The 17,663-nt window shown below is 40.5% G+C and overlaps 1 protein-coding gene across 1 annotated transcript in view; it reads right to left on the bottom strand.

Moving 5' to 3' along the window:
- The window catches only part of JARID2 (jumonji and AT-rich interaction domain containing 2), a 334,505-nt gene that overhangs the window by 56,570 nt on the left and 260,272 nt on the right, over positions 1–17,663 (bottom strand). The window contains exon 6 of the mRNA XM_069092440.1: positions 564–796. Within this exon, the coding sequence (XP_068948541.1) occupies positions 564–796 (233 nt within the window). The remainder of the gene's footprint in view (positions 1–563; positions 797–17,663) is intronic.

The raw sequence follows: 17,663 nt of genomic DNA, 5'->3' as shown, positions 1-17,663 counted from the left end.
ATGATGATGATGATGATGATGATGATGATGATGATGATGATGATGATGATGATGATGATGATGATAATAATGATAGCCAGTTAGGGAGCTGGGATTAAAAAACTGGGATCAGACACAGATGTCATAATTATCAGTCTCTGTTTATATATGATCCAAGCTATCTGTACTCTGTTTAAAACAAAATATCAGTAAGAGAGGAAAAAAAAAACCAGTGGTCTCTCCATATCCTCTCACCCTATGCCAGACTGGCATTGAAATAAGAACCACATGAGATAGGTAAAACACAGTCCTTCCTCATCTGCACTAATGGCGCATGGGGACAAAGAGTTGATATAGCTTGCTGGTGGCTGGGGCTATTGCAAGATCCCAGAAAATCACGGAACCTGATGAATTGTTCTTTATCATTCTCTCAGGGATGACTAAAGTTTTATGATGATCTAGTGTGAAAATACTTAACAAAAGTTGCTAGTCTGTGTCCTGTGACACAGATGATGTCTGTCTCTGTCTCTCATACATACCCTTTGCCAGGTTACCACAATCTGAATCCCAGCTCTGGCAGTTACCTGCTTCCTTAAGTCCTGAGCCGATCTATGGAGAGTGTGGTGGTGGTTATTAGCAGCAAGCCCTTTAGCTGAGGAGCCTGTGTTTGTGGCCGGGGGGTGAGTAGCAGCAGCCTGTTCCCTCCGGCTCTCAGTCCTGGGGTCGCTGTTCTTCTCCTTCCCTGGCGTGGCCTCTTTGCTTCTGTGTTTTGGAGCAGGTTCCTTCTCCTTTGAGGATTTGCTGGACCCATTGAAAACTAAAAGACATGAACAAAGTTGCTGCATGTTAAATAAGTTAAATATGTTATACAAGTTAAAAGTTATTTATGTTATATAATGTTATATATGTCATATAAGTTAAATAAATCTCCACAAACACCAATTAACCTTGGCAGAAATGTAAGTTGATTTTCATTAAAACAACAAAAAATGAAATAATGTATCTCCTTTAATAACCTAAATTCTCTAGAACCAAGATCTTCATACTCCAAACCCAGCATCCTTTCTATTGTGCACAGGGCCTTACTCCAAACTTAACACAACTATCAGATACCTTAATATTCAAAATTCATCTCAGTGAATAAAAGAAACAAAGCCAAAATATAAGCAAATGGCAAATCTTTAGGCACCTCCCCCCTAAGCAGAATGATGCAAACAGAAGTCAAGTATATTTTCAGAATCACATACTTCAACTAAGGCATAAGAGAAGAAATTACAAACCTATGGTGCCAGCCCATGTCAGACCTATTCTCAACACAATCACCATCACCATCATCACAGGACAACTGAGGTCTAAAAAAAATATCAATTCTACAGGTCTCATAGGCTCATCAAGATAAATGAGACCTTACAGACTTTCTTATCCAACTCCTCCATTTTACAAAGTAAACCGAGGTCCAGAAAGGTAAAGTTTTGAAAATGTACAAATGTACAAATCCTGGTCAGCTAACTCCAAATTAGAAAGGAGTCTACTCATTTCACCATGCTACCTCCATCATACAGCAGACAATTATGCAATCCTCTGGATGTACAACCGGAAAACAATGGGGCAAATTGCATTCATTTTCAAATATGGCAAAGTCATAAGTTCTTGCTAATTCTGATGACTTACTCCCCAGTAAAAGCCTGAATTTTAGTCAGTGAAGCATTACCTGACTCATTTATGGATAACACAGCAGTACCAATGACGCCAGCACCTGTTTTATTGTCAGAATCCTATTTATATTAGATTCCTTACCTTACCATGAAATTAATACAACAACAGTTACAAATGTTTGTAAATGATTCCTTACATGTCCTACTGTAAGATTTTACTGTGTTCCCTTGTTTCCTAGTTAGCTTTCAACCCACCAATGCCCCTTTACACCTGAATGATTGACCCCATCTCTCTCCCTCCAATCCTGATCATACCTCTTTCTGTCACCCCTCAGCAATGCTCCTAAGCCTTGGAGCTAAACAAGTGAGCTCCAGGGACACCCTGAGTATTTAATTTCTGGCTCCTTCCATGTCTAAAAACACTCTGAAAATAAAGGAAAGCCACATTCTAGAAAGCTACAGTCCAGAAAACCCATTTAACCTAAGGGTCAGTCAGAAAGCATCAATCACGCCCAAGCTAGTAATATCTATACCAGGGTTTGAGATAAACAGAAAGCAATGTTTTAAAAGAAATCAGAGAACAAGGGGATTTTTTTTTTTAAGTCAGGACTATAAACCATATCTTGATCACCAATTTCAGCCACTTAGGAGCTGTGGGAGGGACCCAGGAAACTCCCAAGGCCTAAGTTCCCTCATGGAGAAAAATGAAAAGGGTTAGATTTGATTCAAACCACAAGGAGAAGCATTTCTTAATGAGCTGGGAATAAAGAAACATAAGTCAAACAGTCCTTGGCCCTATAAGCAGCTGATGCTACTGGCGAGAAACACAGGAAAGCAGTTACAAAATATATGAAGAGTAAATACAAATACAATCTCAGGGGTTGGGAGTGGTCTGAAAGGTCTCAGAGAGGCGGTAGCAGGAGATGACCTTTGCAGGAAGCTGGGCACAGAAGGCCATCCTGGGAAAAAAAGCAGAGACCAGAGATGCAACGTCATGTAAGAGGCACAAGTCGGCCTGGTCTGGCTGCATCCCAGAATACATGAATTTGAGGGAAGTGCAATAACTCCTGGGAGGGTAGGTTTAAAAAGCTTTAAAATTTTCTTAGACTAGGAAAGGACAAAGCTGCCAAATTCATATTTCCAAGACACAAGTCTGATTGTGTATGTCCTTCCCTGCCTCCCAAAGTTCCAGTGGCTCCCTCTGGCTTCTAACAGTCTACCTAGCAACAAGCAGTATTAATGAATGAAAAGGGCACAGAAGTCAGAGACTGGTGTCCATATCCTGGCTCCATCCCTTCCCAGCAGAGGGACACTGGGAGGGTCACTTACCTCCTCGGGATCTCAGTCTGTTCCTCTTATGAAGGGTCACTATAACTATACTCTCTGCTTCACAGGTGAGCAAAGTACTTTACCAACATATTATATGACTAAGTCGTTATGGAGAGTCTATGGATTTTATGAAAGTGAACATAGCTCCCTTACTGGGGAGGAAGGAAACCACTCCAATATCATGATGTCTTTTGTTGATGTCACATCAAGGCAATAAGTGTAATATGCATTCATGCACAGGCTGGAAGGGATCCTCAGAAATCACCCAGTCCAAGAAATCCTTCATGTTAGTGATGAGGAGTGACCTGCCCGGGATCACAGGGCTGGGATTCAAACCAAGGATCCCTGGTTTTCAAATGACATGATATCTGTACAGCTTGGCACATAGTAGGAGCTTAAGAAATATTTGTTCCCTCCCCCACCTTTCAAATCCTAAGTTTTTTTTCTGCTTCATCACCCTACTGGCTGTTATTTCTCATGATACCTCAGATCTAGAGCCATCAAAACAAACATGTACATGAAAGACCTTGACATTATTTCTCCTCTCACCCCCAGATATCCACAAAAGTACAATCAATTACAGCAGATATCATTTAATGGTTCTTTTGGAAAGCCATGGCACTCGACAAGCATACAGGCAGCCCCTATTCTAAGTGGCTTTAAGAGTATTGCCATTCACCATGAATAATTATTCTACTCCACAACAAATACCAAAATCTGATAAATATTTTCTAGATACACCAAAATACTTCCTGCAGCACTTTTTGGGAAAACAAAGATCTGGAAACAAAGCAGATACCCATCGACTAGGGAATGGCTCAACAGATTAATGCACAGATATAATGGAACAGTGCTGTGCTGTGAGCAATGACCAATAGGGAGGATGCAGAATGCGTGCTTAAGTGAACTGATGGAGAGTAGAGGATGCAGAGCCAAGAAAACCATACCGGTTGCTTCTGATTTCTTTCTTAAAAAATATTCTTCATTACCGATGACTCTCTAGGAAATAGAGGCAGAGGGGGAAGGAACTGAGGAAACTTAGGAAATGTAAAAAAAAAAATTAGTTATCAGTACAAATTAAAAGTGTTTCTAATTCATCTCAATGGTAACTTCGAGGCAAACATTCCATGCCATCACTTACAAATTCTGCCAACCAGTAGCTTTCTACAAACTGTGAAGGGGACGGTGGAAGAGAAAAGAGGGAATCATAGGATACGGAGGAAAGAATAAGAGAAGGACAGCAACCTTTGTACAAAGTGTCACTAAAGTAAACTGAACGACTGATCTTTTAAAAACTCATTAACACAAAGCAAACAGAATTTGGTAAGACAGAACAGGAAGGACCTGGAAGTTGCCGGATACTACCATGGCCAGTGACAATGTAAATTAAAAGCGGTAGAACAGGAGGCGGGCAGCAGCAGTGGTGAAATGGCAGGATCCAGCTTTTACCTGTATTCAAACAGACCCGCTTTCTAGATCATGTTGCTACTTCGTTGCTGCAAAACGCCATGATAGCAAACACAGCCAAAAAGTCACATCTTGTGTTAAAAAGGGGTGGAGGTGGGGGTGGGGGAAAAGGAAAGGGAGGGACAGGGGGCAAAGGAGACTGAACCCAATACAAGGTATATTTTGTACTCAACAGCTCATTAATTTTAAGTGTCGTGGGAACCTGCCAGTTTTACTCTTCTGAGTAATTATCTTTTGTCTTAATTTGTAAGATTCTTGAGAGGGGGAGAGGAGGGAAAAGAAAAAAATATTCACTCTCACAGGAAAAGACTAAAACCCTGTGAACATAAGAGAAGAGAGAAAAAGCTTGATGTAAAGAAGTCCTTGTCACACTGTCCCTAATTAAAAGAAATAATTGGACCAGTTTCTTTCATGGCTTTGAACAGCATTAGGAAATTGTGTTGTACTCACATACAAACAGCTTTATATTAATGAGCAGAGACAAATATCCTGATTTGCAGACACATACTCCAGAGTTAAATGGCATTTAGACAACTGTTTGCATACCACCTCAAGCCAGTTCTTTACACCAATAGTCCTAGTATTTGGATTTAACGCCATCCCAACCCAACAGAGATCTGAGGTGCAGCAAGAAAAGGAAGACCAAAGAAGTATCTGAGTCTACTTATAATCTCTTAAAAGGTGGCCTGCTACATTTGCCCCAAAATGCCAGTGTACAATTTCTACTTACAAAATTTCATCATTAGATACATTCCCCAAAACCAGGCCCCAGCTATGAAAAACTGCAGAGCTGTGTCTCCTCTAAGGATAACCAATTACATTCAAATCTCGGTGCCTTTGCTGACTTGCAAAACTAAACTTTATGTACCTCGGCTGCCCAATTGGGAAATCCTATAAAATTATCTCTCCTGTTTCTCCTAAAGGAATATTTATAAGCTTACATTCAAAATCCATACAAACTTTTTTATTTTCTGGATAAAGGCATTATGCAAATACAAGACAGGTGATCAGTAAAAGCCCCTGCCATGCCCCAAAGGAAAATAACTTATCTTTTCAATACAGCTGACAAGCTCCCATTGCTCTCCACCCTCTCATCTCTGTGGTATAAGAAGGCAGCAGAGAACATAGTCCTAATATTTCAAACAGACTCTTGATAATACCACGTTCAAACACCAAACGATAACCCTGGTTTTTGGAGGTGGTGTTTTGTTTTTAAGGTGAATAGGGAAAAAAAACTTCCTCGGTCAGTGGGCTTTCCACTTCCAACAGAGAGTTTTACCCCACGGTCCTGCAGACCCCTCATCACCCTTCCCGTCCCCATATGGCCAGTAAATTACCCCAGGTAGAATACCCCGAAAAGGTCTGCACAGAGAAAGACAAAGGAGGATAACCCAGAAGGATGCCAATGTGAAAATGTGACACACTATCGAGAGTAACTGAAAAATACATGTTTCCAGCAAAATCAAATAGTAGACAATCACCGTCCCCACAAGGAGTGGGAAGGGAAGGAATTTAAATGAAGGAAGAATGTCACTGCAGAGCAAGAGGAAGTTTCTGATCATGTGCCAGAAATTTAAATGCAAGCTTCATGTCATTACAAGGCATCCATGGGGGGAGGGGTTGGGGGTGGGGAGCAACATGACAGAGAATCAATCAACTCCCTGGCATTAAATTCGTGTTACTGTACAAAAGCAGCACTTGTTTTCTGGAGCCGGTTCAACTTGGAGGCCCTATTGTCTGAAAACAATGAAATGTCTGCCAACCTGTCCCAACAGGTCAAAGGGGATTTTAACAGGGCCTGCGCAATTGGAGTAAGTAACCCTACTTGCCCAAAGCAAAAGCCAGGCTCCTACTTTAGCACCAGAGACAGACCCAGAAGAAGCCCTGTTAGCGAGTTCCTCATTAGAACACAGATACAGTTATAGTAAGAGACAGAGGGAGCTTCATAGAAGACAAAACTCTGATGGGGGGAGGGGACCAAGCACCTGCACCTATTAAGCCCTCAGTATGTGCTTTTACAAAAGTTTTATGCATCATTTTAGTCTTAAATCTTAATAACTGAGATGGTAAGCATGACTGAAACCTATCTAATGGGGAAAGGAATGTTCTTGTTAAGCACTAATGGGGATGGGAATGGAACTGTGACTTTACTGATACAGAGAAATCCCAGATGAGGACAGCGGCTCTGCCAGGGCAGGTAGGCAGCTTCTCCACATTGCTGAGACTAACCCAGAGTCACAGAGTTCATATATCAGAGTTAAGTCTTCCCAGATCCCGTGACAGCTCTCAATTCACAATAAACACAGGCCTCTCAGTATTAATAGGAACTTCAAATGGGCTGACTTTAACATTCAATTTTACCTTTTCTTCTGATAGAATCCTCTAGGATCCTGAAGGATGGGTTTAGGATTGTAGGTTTGAGAGCTAACAGAAAGAACTTAGAGACAGTCTTAGCAGAACCCAGCTGATTTACAGATTAAGAAACCGAGGCAAAACAGTGAGGGAGTAAGGAGCAGAAATGGGATTCAACCCCCGTCCTAACTTCCAATTCATCATTATTATTAGCCTTCTTTTGTTTCTCAAAAGGGCACGATGTGGGCATTATCCTATACTTTAATAAATTAGCTATAATTTAATAAGTAATTTGATGAATTAGCAGGGTTGGTTAAGCATATGTAATAGGAACAAATTATTAAGCTTTATAAGTACCTAAGAAACACACAAAAATTGTGTGCAAAGGTCCAAAAGATGAACCAATGTGTTCAAGCAATGGTTCTTTCTCCTACCCAAGAGTAAAGGTCTTCCCACAAATATACAGCTAAGGGATATTACACAAGTGCTTCTCCCCTATGACATCAGAGTTCCAGGGTAAGTTGTACCCTATATAAAAGTGTGAACAATGAGACTTGGCATTTAAGTCTCAATTGCAAAGTGGCCAGCTACCATTACTCTTAAAATGTCTATACAGGTGCAAAATTTAAAGAAAGGATGTCTATGACTGACTGGGGTGATAAGACTCTCTAAGAGTGGATTTGGGGGACTTTGGATTTTGGTGACTACTGGTCGATAGTATTATAGAAGAGATTGATTTCTCCTCAGACAAGGGTCATGGCAGTTAGCCTCTGAAGTCTCTTACAAGTCTGAGATTTGGATGATTCTGCTTCTGTGGTTTTATTGCTTTGTATTGGGGTGACAGAGATGGGAACTATCTACAACCAATAAACTGGGGGAAATACCCTGAAAAACAAAAAGCAACCTCCAACTGTTAAAAAAATGTAAAACATCTCATTCCTATGTGAAATTGTTCAGATTAAATGGAACTAGTCATTTTGATTTTTTTTTAATTAGCAAACAAAACAAACAAAAAACCCAACAACTAAATATGCCTAAATATTTTCACTGTAACCATAATGGAAAGATTCTGGAACTTTCCAATAAAAAACTGGTAACACCTGCTTAATGGATCATGACTACTTAGAAAATGTTCAATAATCCATCCTCCACACAGATGCCAAAATAATCTTCTTAAGGCATAGGTCTTACCATGGCATTTCCCCTACAGCCCGGGGTTTAACGCCCCCAAGAACCTGGCTCTAACTTTCCCTTTTTTTTTTCATTATGACCATTCACACACTCAACATTCCAGCCAAACCAGAATGCTGCTCCTGAACACAACATCCCGTATATCTCCCTGGATCATACATTTCCTACATTTCCCCAGGATGCCCTCCCTGGCAGGAATACATTCCTAGGCCCCACATCTTTGCTTGCTTCCTTCAAGGTTTGATTCTGATGCCAATTTCTCTGTGTGAAGGCTTTCCTGAATTTCTTGGTCATATCATACATACATACAGATGTATAATTTATAATCCAAGTACAAGGTTAAGGTCCTTGGAGTCAGGGATGCTGTGTTTTTTTATCTTTGTATTCAAGTTCCTTATACATATCAGGTACTCAATCAATGACAAAACATTCCAAAAAGCAAAACACCTTTTAGGATGCTTGTTTTAGTTGAAATTTGTTTCTGTAAATATGGAATGGTTTGTGTTTATGTCCAGTATTGTATAATTTTATTGTGTTCATATCTTTATTAATATTTTCATTAATAGCTAATGTTTATGTAACAATTCTTTTTTTTTTTTTCATAAAGCACTTTACAGTTATCCCTTGCACATCCTGGAGGTTAGCAGTGTAAAAATCTGGAAAATCTGTGTGAAATTTTTTGGCCCCCTCTTCATACCAGAAAAGTATTCTATATTATTATGGTATTAAAAGATAAAATGTGTTGATATTATACAATGCTATAAGATATATCTTGTGCATTTCTGAGTTCCTAAACTTTTTCTGTGTCATCTGCAGCTTCCACCAAACTGACATTTAATTTCTTATGCCAACCCTCGAAGTACTGAAACCATGGGGAAGATGGTGACGTGGAAGAGATAACTGTACATACTTTGTCTCATTTGATCATCTTTTTGGGTCACTAACATCTATCTACTGAAAAGTCTATGATGTACTTCATATGTGCTCTCTAAACTAGCAAGATCAGGGCAATGTTACAGTAAGGGAGGCTTCTTCGCTTGCAGGACGATAAGCCTATGTCTCAAAGAAAGGAAGCCTAGTTTCAATGTCTCACCATTGAATCATGTAAGGATGCAACAGAATATGGTAAAATTTCTGAGCTTCTGGTAAAAGATGCAAAAAATGCATTTCTCTAACATTCAAGCACTCAACTTAAAATACAGCTTCAATTAAACATTTCCTTACTCTCTCATGTTCCAATATTATAAGCTCTCTCCCCCCCCAAAAAAATTATTTTTATTAAACACAGAGGGAAAAAATTGTGCAGGGAAAGTACTAGCCACCACTGAAGCCAAGAACACAATTTCCTTTCCTCAGAAAGAGCTAGGTGGATCAATGGATAGAGCATCGAGCTCAGAGTCAGTTAGACTCGGGTTCAAATCCAATCTCAGATACTTTCTAGCTGTGTGACCCTGGCCAAGTCACTTAACATCTGTCTGCCTCAGTTTCTTCAACTGTAAAATGGGGACAATAATAGTATTCACAGAATTGTAAGAATCAAATGAGATGTTTATAAAGCACTTAGCATAGTGCCTGGCACACAGTAGGCCTATTAAATGCTTAATCAGAGCTTCCTCTGAAAGTTCCATCAGGGCAATTAGACCCTATAAATAGCTTCCTTTTATTTTAAGGAAGCAGAACACTGCCAATGCTCTGATCTAGTGGCCAAAAGTGACTCTTGCTAGTATAACTAATTGCCTAAATTATCCACTAAAGAGAAAAATAAGGAAAAGTGGGAAGATGATAAACAAGTTGACAAATAACTTGATGTTTTCTATATTTTAATTATTGTTGCTCAGCCATGTCCAACTCTTAATGACTCCCCTTGGGAGTTTTCTTGGCAGAGACACTGGAATGGTTTGTCATTTCCTTCTCGCGCTCATTTTACAGATGGGGAAACTGAGGCAGACAGGTGAAGTGACTTGGTCCAGGATCACACAGCTAGTGTCTGAGGCCAGATCTGAACTCAAGAAGATCAGTCTGTCTTTCTGACTCTAGACCCTGCCCCACAGATCCGTTGCACCACGTAGCTGACATGGTATATTTTGATACTGGTATAATTGATATTTTATAAATGTCACCTCCTAGCAGTGTTATCAAAAATAGCTTTATTCTTCCTATTCATACTGGTAAGGTTTTCTGGAAGGCGAGTTTTAGGAAACAATGACCAATGAGTAGATGATGTAGGAAAGAAGAATTAGGCAGAAATATTAGGGGGAAAATGCGTAACAATCCGAGGTGTCCAGAAATGGAATGAGACTGTCTCCTCATCATTAACGGTCCTCATTCATAAGCCAGAGATTCTTCCTGATCAGCTGCACATGGGACTAAATGCCATCCCTGACTTGCGACAAGTGAAAGCAAGCGAGCTATGTAGGTACTCCAGCCACACAAAAGTAGACAAAAAGAAGGCCCAAGCGCATACCCAAGCCCACCCACAAACACTGTTTATGAACAACCTTTCAATAATTTATTCAAAATGACAGCAGGAGCGTCACTCAGTAGTGACTTTTGTCAGGAGCACAGCACTACAGAAAGTAACCGTGAACCATAACAGTAAACAATGAACCTTTTGCTTTTTCTGGGGACTCACTCAGGACAGACATCTTTGTACATACAATGGCCACTGCTAGGAAAGTACAGGGAATAGAGCAAGACCCAGTATGACACACATCCAGGGGTGCTATGTGCGTGTATGATACAGAGGCGGTAAAGCACTTTGTAAACTTTAATGCAGTATTTGAAAGCCAGTTATTATTAAGGTCTTTGAAGTTGTTATTGTTATTAATTAGCCTATAGTCTCCAGGCCTCTAGTCTGGTAATGACTTCATTCTCTGAGCCTTCAACTTCACTTCTGATGAGCCACAGAGTAAAATAGGGGTAGTTGGTAAACGTTCAACACGTCAGCTCTCACCCCTCCCCCAAAAAGTACTTGCACTGTTAAATTTAATCTGCATTATCAACACTTCCTTAAGCCTACGATCAATAAAACGATAGGCCAAGCCCAGACTTCTGAGATATAAATGGTCACACTGAACATTAGCTTCCTAGTTAAAATAGGCTCCATGCTAGGATGTTTGCATAGGGGAAATCTGTTTAAAATTACAATCCAGGGCAGCCCTGAAAGGCAAAAAAGGAGGAGGAAGATATGGTACAATTGGCAGGGCTGTAAAAAAAAAAAAAAGCTCTGGAGTCAGATGCCTTGGGAGTCCAATCTCAAGTCCCAGATTATTACCTATGTGACAAAGAATGCACCCTCCTCATCAATATAATGAGGCAGATGGACTAGGGACCTGAGGTCCCTTCCCCCACTAGCTGCTCCCGTCAGAAGGCTTATGTTGGAGAAAGGCTATTCCTCACAATCGGTTACTATGGTAAAGGAGGGACTAAAGGTAGGATTCATAATACGAAGCCCACGGATGCATGTTTTTTGGGGGGTTTAATTATTAGCATAAAGCACATTTCATCAAGAGCCCCTATCATGGAAGAAGCCACATGACTTCCTAAGGCCCAGGGCAGGTAGGGTGGTATAGGAGAAAGAGGGCTGGATTTGGAGTCAGATCATTTGGGATCAAACCCCAAGTTTACCACCTTCTACCATTTAACATCTCTGGGCATCAATTTCTTCATCTATAAAAGGAAAATAATGGGATCAGTCCCTAAAGTATCTTCCAGCTGTATCTATGAGCCTAAAAATATATTTAGAAATTTAGTTCCACATTTAAATTTGCTCACAAAGGACTAGCATGCCTCCCACTTAAAAAAATTCTGGGAAATTCACTAGAAACATCATAGATATAGGAAGATAGGGAAAGGGGCACACTGGGGAAAGCTGCTAATTTTTAAAATGGAGAAAGCTAGAGATCTCTTCATTCTGTCACTAAAGGCTGACGAAACATCCCCCAGGAGGCAGCTGACTGCTCCACCCAGGCAAATGCCAAGCAGAAATTTGGTACAGTAGTTCAAATGATTGCTTTCTGGCCTTTAAACACCATGCCCCCAGTGTGAATCCAAAAGCAATTAAATCATTCCAGCTGGGAGTCCAATGACATGCTCAGTTTAAAAAGTCTACATGGAAATGCCCTCTTGCCAGCAAACCCCCTGCTATTTCTTCCTATTGTTGCTTAAGGTGACACACATTTAAAGGAACAGGCAGTATGTGATGAATTTACCCTGAACACTTTCAAAAAATTATTCTAGATTCTAAACAAACTTAAATCCATTCCTAATTTATGGATTTCTTTTGTCTTTTTTACTTTCCTTGTGAGAGAAAACAGGCAATTTAAGTGACTTCAGAAAAGTTCACTATTCAAAGATTATGCTTTATGATAAATCCTGGTAACAACAGAATGCACAATTAAATTTCGTTCTGTACTGGTATGGAGCAGAAGTTTCAGGGGACTAAGCTAAGTGTCTCTCTGCACTATTTACAAATAGGAACTAGAAAGCTGCATATTTATCATAAGAGCTGGTCATGCAAAGCTCAGGAACTTTCATGCCTTACTACGACCCATTTATCCTATTCCAGAGGTCTCTAGGAAACTAAATTTAACATCTGTCAGTGGCTGGTCAATCCATCGAAATATAGAAATGATATAAAAACAGATTGTCCATATAGTTCTGTCATTCTCCCTTTTGGTAAAAAAAAAAAATGCCGGCATCTCTGGGAACTTATTTAACCCCAGAGCGGTTATGTAATGCTTTCAGGTCCTTTCTGACGACAAAAGGCTACCTTATATTCTTTACATGTTATACATTCACTACCCTCAAATACACGGCTAGCTCAGGTCAGTCAACGAGCTGAAGCAGATATCAAAAGACATGGGGATAATGAATTTCTGTAATTACCTTCACCACACTGGAGAAGAGGAGTAAAGGATGACAGAAAGGCCTTAATCTCTCACCCCAAATCTATGCTAAATATTCCCAATCACCTTACAACGATGGAAGGCTGCACCAGGTTTAAATGTCCCAAAGTCACCTTTCTTAAATTGATTTCTGAAAGCACATTGGAGTGAAACAATAAAAATAAGGAAAAATAGTCTATCAGGTCACATTCTATCTGGGGATTTTTCTTCTTCATTGTGTAGGTGTTAACACCTGGGGGCACTCTTAATCATGAAGCATTTCTGGGACAGTGGTGAGTGGTAACACTGCCCTCTGTGCCCCTTGTACCTTCTCAACCTCTTCAACTGTTCATTAGGAGGTAATTAGGTGGCAATGCCTAGGTGATCTAATCAAGTTAAGAGCCTTGGCTACACTCCTTCCCAAGAGTACTTACTGAGCCTGTCCTGAAGCTGAAGCAGTCTCCTCCTCTGCCCAGGGCACAGAGAAACAAAGACATTAATCCATTAAAAGGTACAGGGACTCGCACTACATTAAGCCATTGGAACCACCATCCTTTGGGTCCTGCATGTGTGGGCACATATACAAGCACACACGCAGGGTTGGGAGCTTGTCAGTGTTTAATAAAATCAGGTAACCTCCCCCTTCCACGACCCTTCCCCACACAGTCAGAACCTACTTTCTTCAAAGGAAAAACCAGCCCCACTATTCCCAGGCAAGGAAATGGACAAATACTGGGCCACTAGTAGGTAGGTGGATGGATAGACAGACAGATGGATCGAAAAACAAGACCTATAAACCATTCGTTTTAAGTTCTTTAAGAACAGGGACAATCTTTTGCCTCTTTTTGTAGCCCCAGCAATTAAAATAACGCCAGGTATATAGCAGATATTTAATAAATGTTTACAGATTAATTATGAGATAAAAGGGAAATGAACAAACACCTTCTAAGTGTCAGACATTGTTGGAGTTAGGAAGATCCCTCTTCCTGAGTTCAAATCTAGCCTCAGAAACTTACTAGCTGTGTGACCCTGGGCAAGTCACTTCATCTTGTCTGAATTTCCTCATCTATAAAATGAGCTGGAGAAGAAAACAGCAAACCACTCCACTATCTTGGCCAAGTTTGAAACTCCAAATGGGGTCACAAAGAGTCAGAAACTGCTCAACAACAAAAGCCTCAGGCTTTATATTTAGATGCTTTGCAGAGAGTATCTTATTTAATTAAGTGCTAGTATGATTCCCATTTTTCAGTTGAAGAAACTGAGAGACAAAGATTAAGTGACTTGTCCAAGGTCACGAATCTCTAAGTATCTGACACCAAATCTAAACTTTGATCTTTTCCTGACTCCAGGCCCAGTTGCACTACCCACCTACCTTCAACAAAAATGTCTACTGCACCATCCTGAATGCATTCCCTGGGGGCACACTGGCTGTACTCAATGCCATTACCCCTTCTGGACATAGAGTAGTATCTAGGATTTGAAGCTGGGGAGATCCTAGGACCAAGGTCTACACTTCAAGTAGTGCCTAGAGGCAATGAGAAGAGTAAATAATTTATTCAGGAGAGTAAATAGCCAAAAGGCTAGGTTCTCTGGGGAGGGGAAAGGAGAGAGATCTTCTAAAGTCTGACCTTTTATAATACCTATTTTGATCTGCTGAATCTCCTGAAAAATACTCAAACTTTCTTATGGTTGATATTATGAAATCACAGGGGAGGGCTGGGTGAGACTATGGAATACTGTGAGGGCTCTATAGGCACATAGGACTTGAATCTCTTCTCTACCACTTATTACCAGGGTGACCTTGGGTAAGTCAGTCATTTCACTTTTCCCAATACCTTCCCAACCCCAGGTTCCCCCAACAGCTACTCTATGACTCTGAAACTACCTCGTGTTTATTCTGCATAGATTTATAAACTTACTAATTGCGTGACCTTGGGCAAGTCACTTCTCATCTATGGGCATCAATCTCCTAATCTGTAAAATGGGGATTTATAATAGCACTTACTTCCTAGAATTGTTGGGAGAAGCAGCTCAGAAAACAGGGGGAAAAGAAACAACACAGAAAACCTAGCACATAAAAAGTGTTACTTAAATGTTAATTATCATCATTATGTATGTCTACATACATTCTATTCTCCCAATAGAATTAAGCTTCTAGAGAGAAGGGGCCATTTCATTTCATTTGTTTGTTTTTGTACCCTAACACCGAGCACAGTGATTGAGCACGTCACAGGCATGTAAAAATACTTGGAGATTCTCACAATTTCTTCATCTGTAAAATGAGAAGGCTGTACTAGATTTTCTCTCAGGTGCCATACTGCTCTAAATATAGAATCCCCTGGAAGCAGAGATAAACACAAAAATAAGGACTCGTCCAAGGGACAAATGACTAGAGGAGCAAGTCTATTTACCAAGGACTTAGTACGAACTAATGGAAAGGTCAATGGACCTGGAGTCAAAGTCAACCAAATGCAGGCAACAGAAAAGCATCAAATAAATGGACACGTCATCTATATTAGACCAGGTACCAGATGCATCTATCCTTCATGACTGCTGAATGCAGAGGGAGAGGGCTGGACACAGAACACCAGTTCTTGCTATTTATTGGTCCATTCTCGAGGTCTGTTTCTTCACTTAAAAAATGAGGGGGTTGGAGTGGATGGGTCCAGAGGATGCTACACGTTTTTAGAGCCATAAGCCCTTGGGGAAAGGAACTATTTTTGTCCCTGGCAGGAAGCAAAAGTACAGGGTGCTCCCCTCAAAGTCTAAGTAAACTCTGAAGATTTGGTAGCTAAAAACTACACCCCTGACTTTTGGAGGACTCTGTATTATCTATTATTGACAATAACAGTCAGAGGGTTGGAGAGCTTGAAATGATCTTCCAGCTCATTTACACGAAATGCCAGATTTTACAGATGAAGAAAATTAGGTCCAGAGAGTTCATGAAGCAAGTGGATCAATGTCAAACACCTAGTTACAGTGGCAGAGCTAGATGCATCTGAAAATTATTTCAGTGCTTCTGATGGCAAGAAGTACCTTGCCTATCTGTCTTTCAGAGTAATTGAGCAAATGGGGAAAAAAATGAGTAGAACTATGCTTTTGGGGGGGGGGGGTCTTACAGTCACATGCCTCAGTTGTCAGGCAGAGCTGAAGACAGGAATTCTTGCTATAACTGAAAGCTAAATCTTTAAGTTACAACCATTCTTTGGATGAATTCTGAGACTTTGACAGAAGTCTTCCTAATATATCATACATTTTCCTATCTTGGTGAATGGGGCAAACCGAACCTAGACTTTTCCTAATGACTTGGGGCCTTCATCACAATCAAGAAAGCTTTTAGCTTGGTGGAAAGATTATGAAAACTAGTCTCTCCTAAGGCCTCTGCAAATTTCCATCCCTGGAAGTACTATTTGAGGTGCCCAGGGAAGGCAGAACATCTTGTCTTGGAAATCTGATGACTTCCTCAAGTGCATAAAATCAATCAACCAATGTTTATGAAGAACTAGGCACTATTCTAGGAGCTGGGGATACAGAATCAAAATCAGAAAAGTCCCTACCCTCAAGGAACTTAGATTCTATCATAGGAGACAACATATACAAAGTAAATATATATATATATATAAACAAGACTTTTTTTTTTTGATGGGGGATGGAAGGAGGCAAAAATAGCTATGGCAAAGAGGAAAAGCCTCATGTAGAAGGTGATATGAGCTGATCACTGAAGCAAACAGAATTCTCAGAGGCCAAGGTGAGGAGGCCTTTGGATTGTCCACAGTACTCCACCACAGCATTATGGACTTCAAGCAAGGTGGTAGATTCACATGCCATATAGTGGGAGGTAACCTTGTGGAAGCCATTTAAATAAAACCAACCTCAGCATCCTTGTACATAAAAAGACAAAAGTCTAAAACAAGGTTGTTGTACTTGCTATTTCTGGATAGGGAAAAAATACCCTGAATGCACCGATCCGTTCTTATACATCTGGAAACAAATGCTGGTCTAGACAAACAGTCCCCCTGATAACTGGGGAATGTGGTCTTTGTGTGCACCAAGGAGAAGCTGCCTGAAATTGGAGGACATGCTGCTGCTCTCTGGACAGGTGTCTTGTGCCTTATGCCAGCCCCAATGCTGGGTCTTGTTCCCGAAAAAAATGCTTTCTTCCTTCCTTTGGGTATCCCCAGGAGGTTCTCCAGGGGCACCCCTGGAATTCTGAGTGATGTGCTGCTGAGAAAGACAACAAAGCCATAACCAGTGCAATGTTAAAGATGCTAATATTTCATACCTGCTCTACCATGTCAAGCAAGGTTCCTGGCACACAGTAGGCACTTACTAAATCATTAATAAATTATATTATTGTTAACTGACCACTTACCAAGTGTGTGCCAATAGCAGTGGATAATCTTTTAAGTCTGAGACATTATGGGGAGTCTTTTTGCTGGGTAACTGTAATCTATCAGATTATTCAATTAGCACATCAACAACCCAACTCAATCATCAGTGGGTACAAGCAAATCCTGGATGCGTCTGTGGAGACTGATTTTTTAATCCTAACCACTTGTCAACAAGATCAGAGATTTCTTTGCTGATCTTGGGGCAGTGGCCACAACACCTGCTCCTGCCATCACTGCAGCCTCAGCCAAAGGAGAAATGAAGGAAGTGTCAACAGAAGCTCACAAATAAAGAACTATTTGCCTGGTAAGATTGGTAAAACCAGGACATTAAAGTGCCCGTGAAGGAATGAGAGCAAATAGGCAGAAGAGACTGCTTTAAATGCGGCCTCAGACACTTAACACAAAACTAGCCA

The sequence above is a fragment of the Petaurus breviceps genome, unplaced genomic scaffold (assembly GCF_028583685.1).
Source record: "Petaurus breviceps papuanus isolate PSGF00001 unplaced genomic scaffold, PetGlider_PUasm1.0 190, whole genome shotgun sequence".
In the NCBI taxonomy this organism is placed as follows: domain Eukaryota; kingdom Metazoa; phylum Chordata; class Mammalia; order Diprotodontia; family Petauridae; genus Petaurus; species Petaurus breviceps.
Note: the sequence above shows the minus strand (reverse complement) of the source record. Positions and strands in the feature narration are given on the sequence as shown.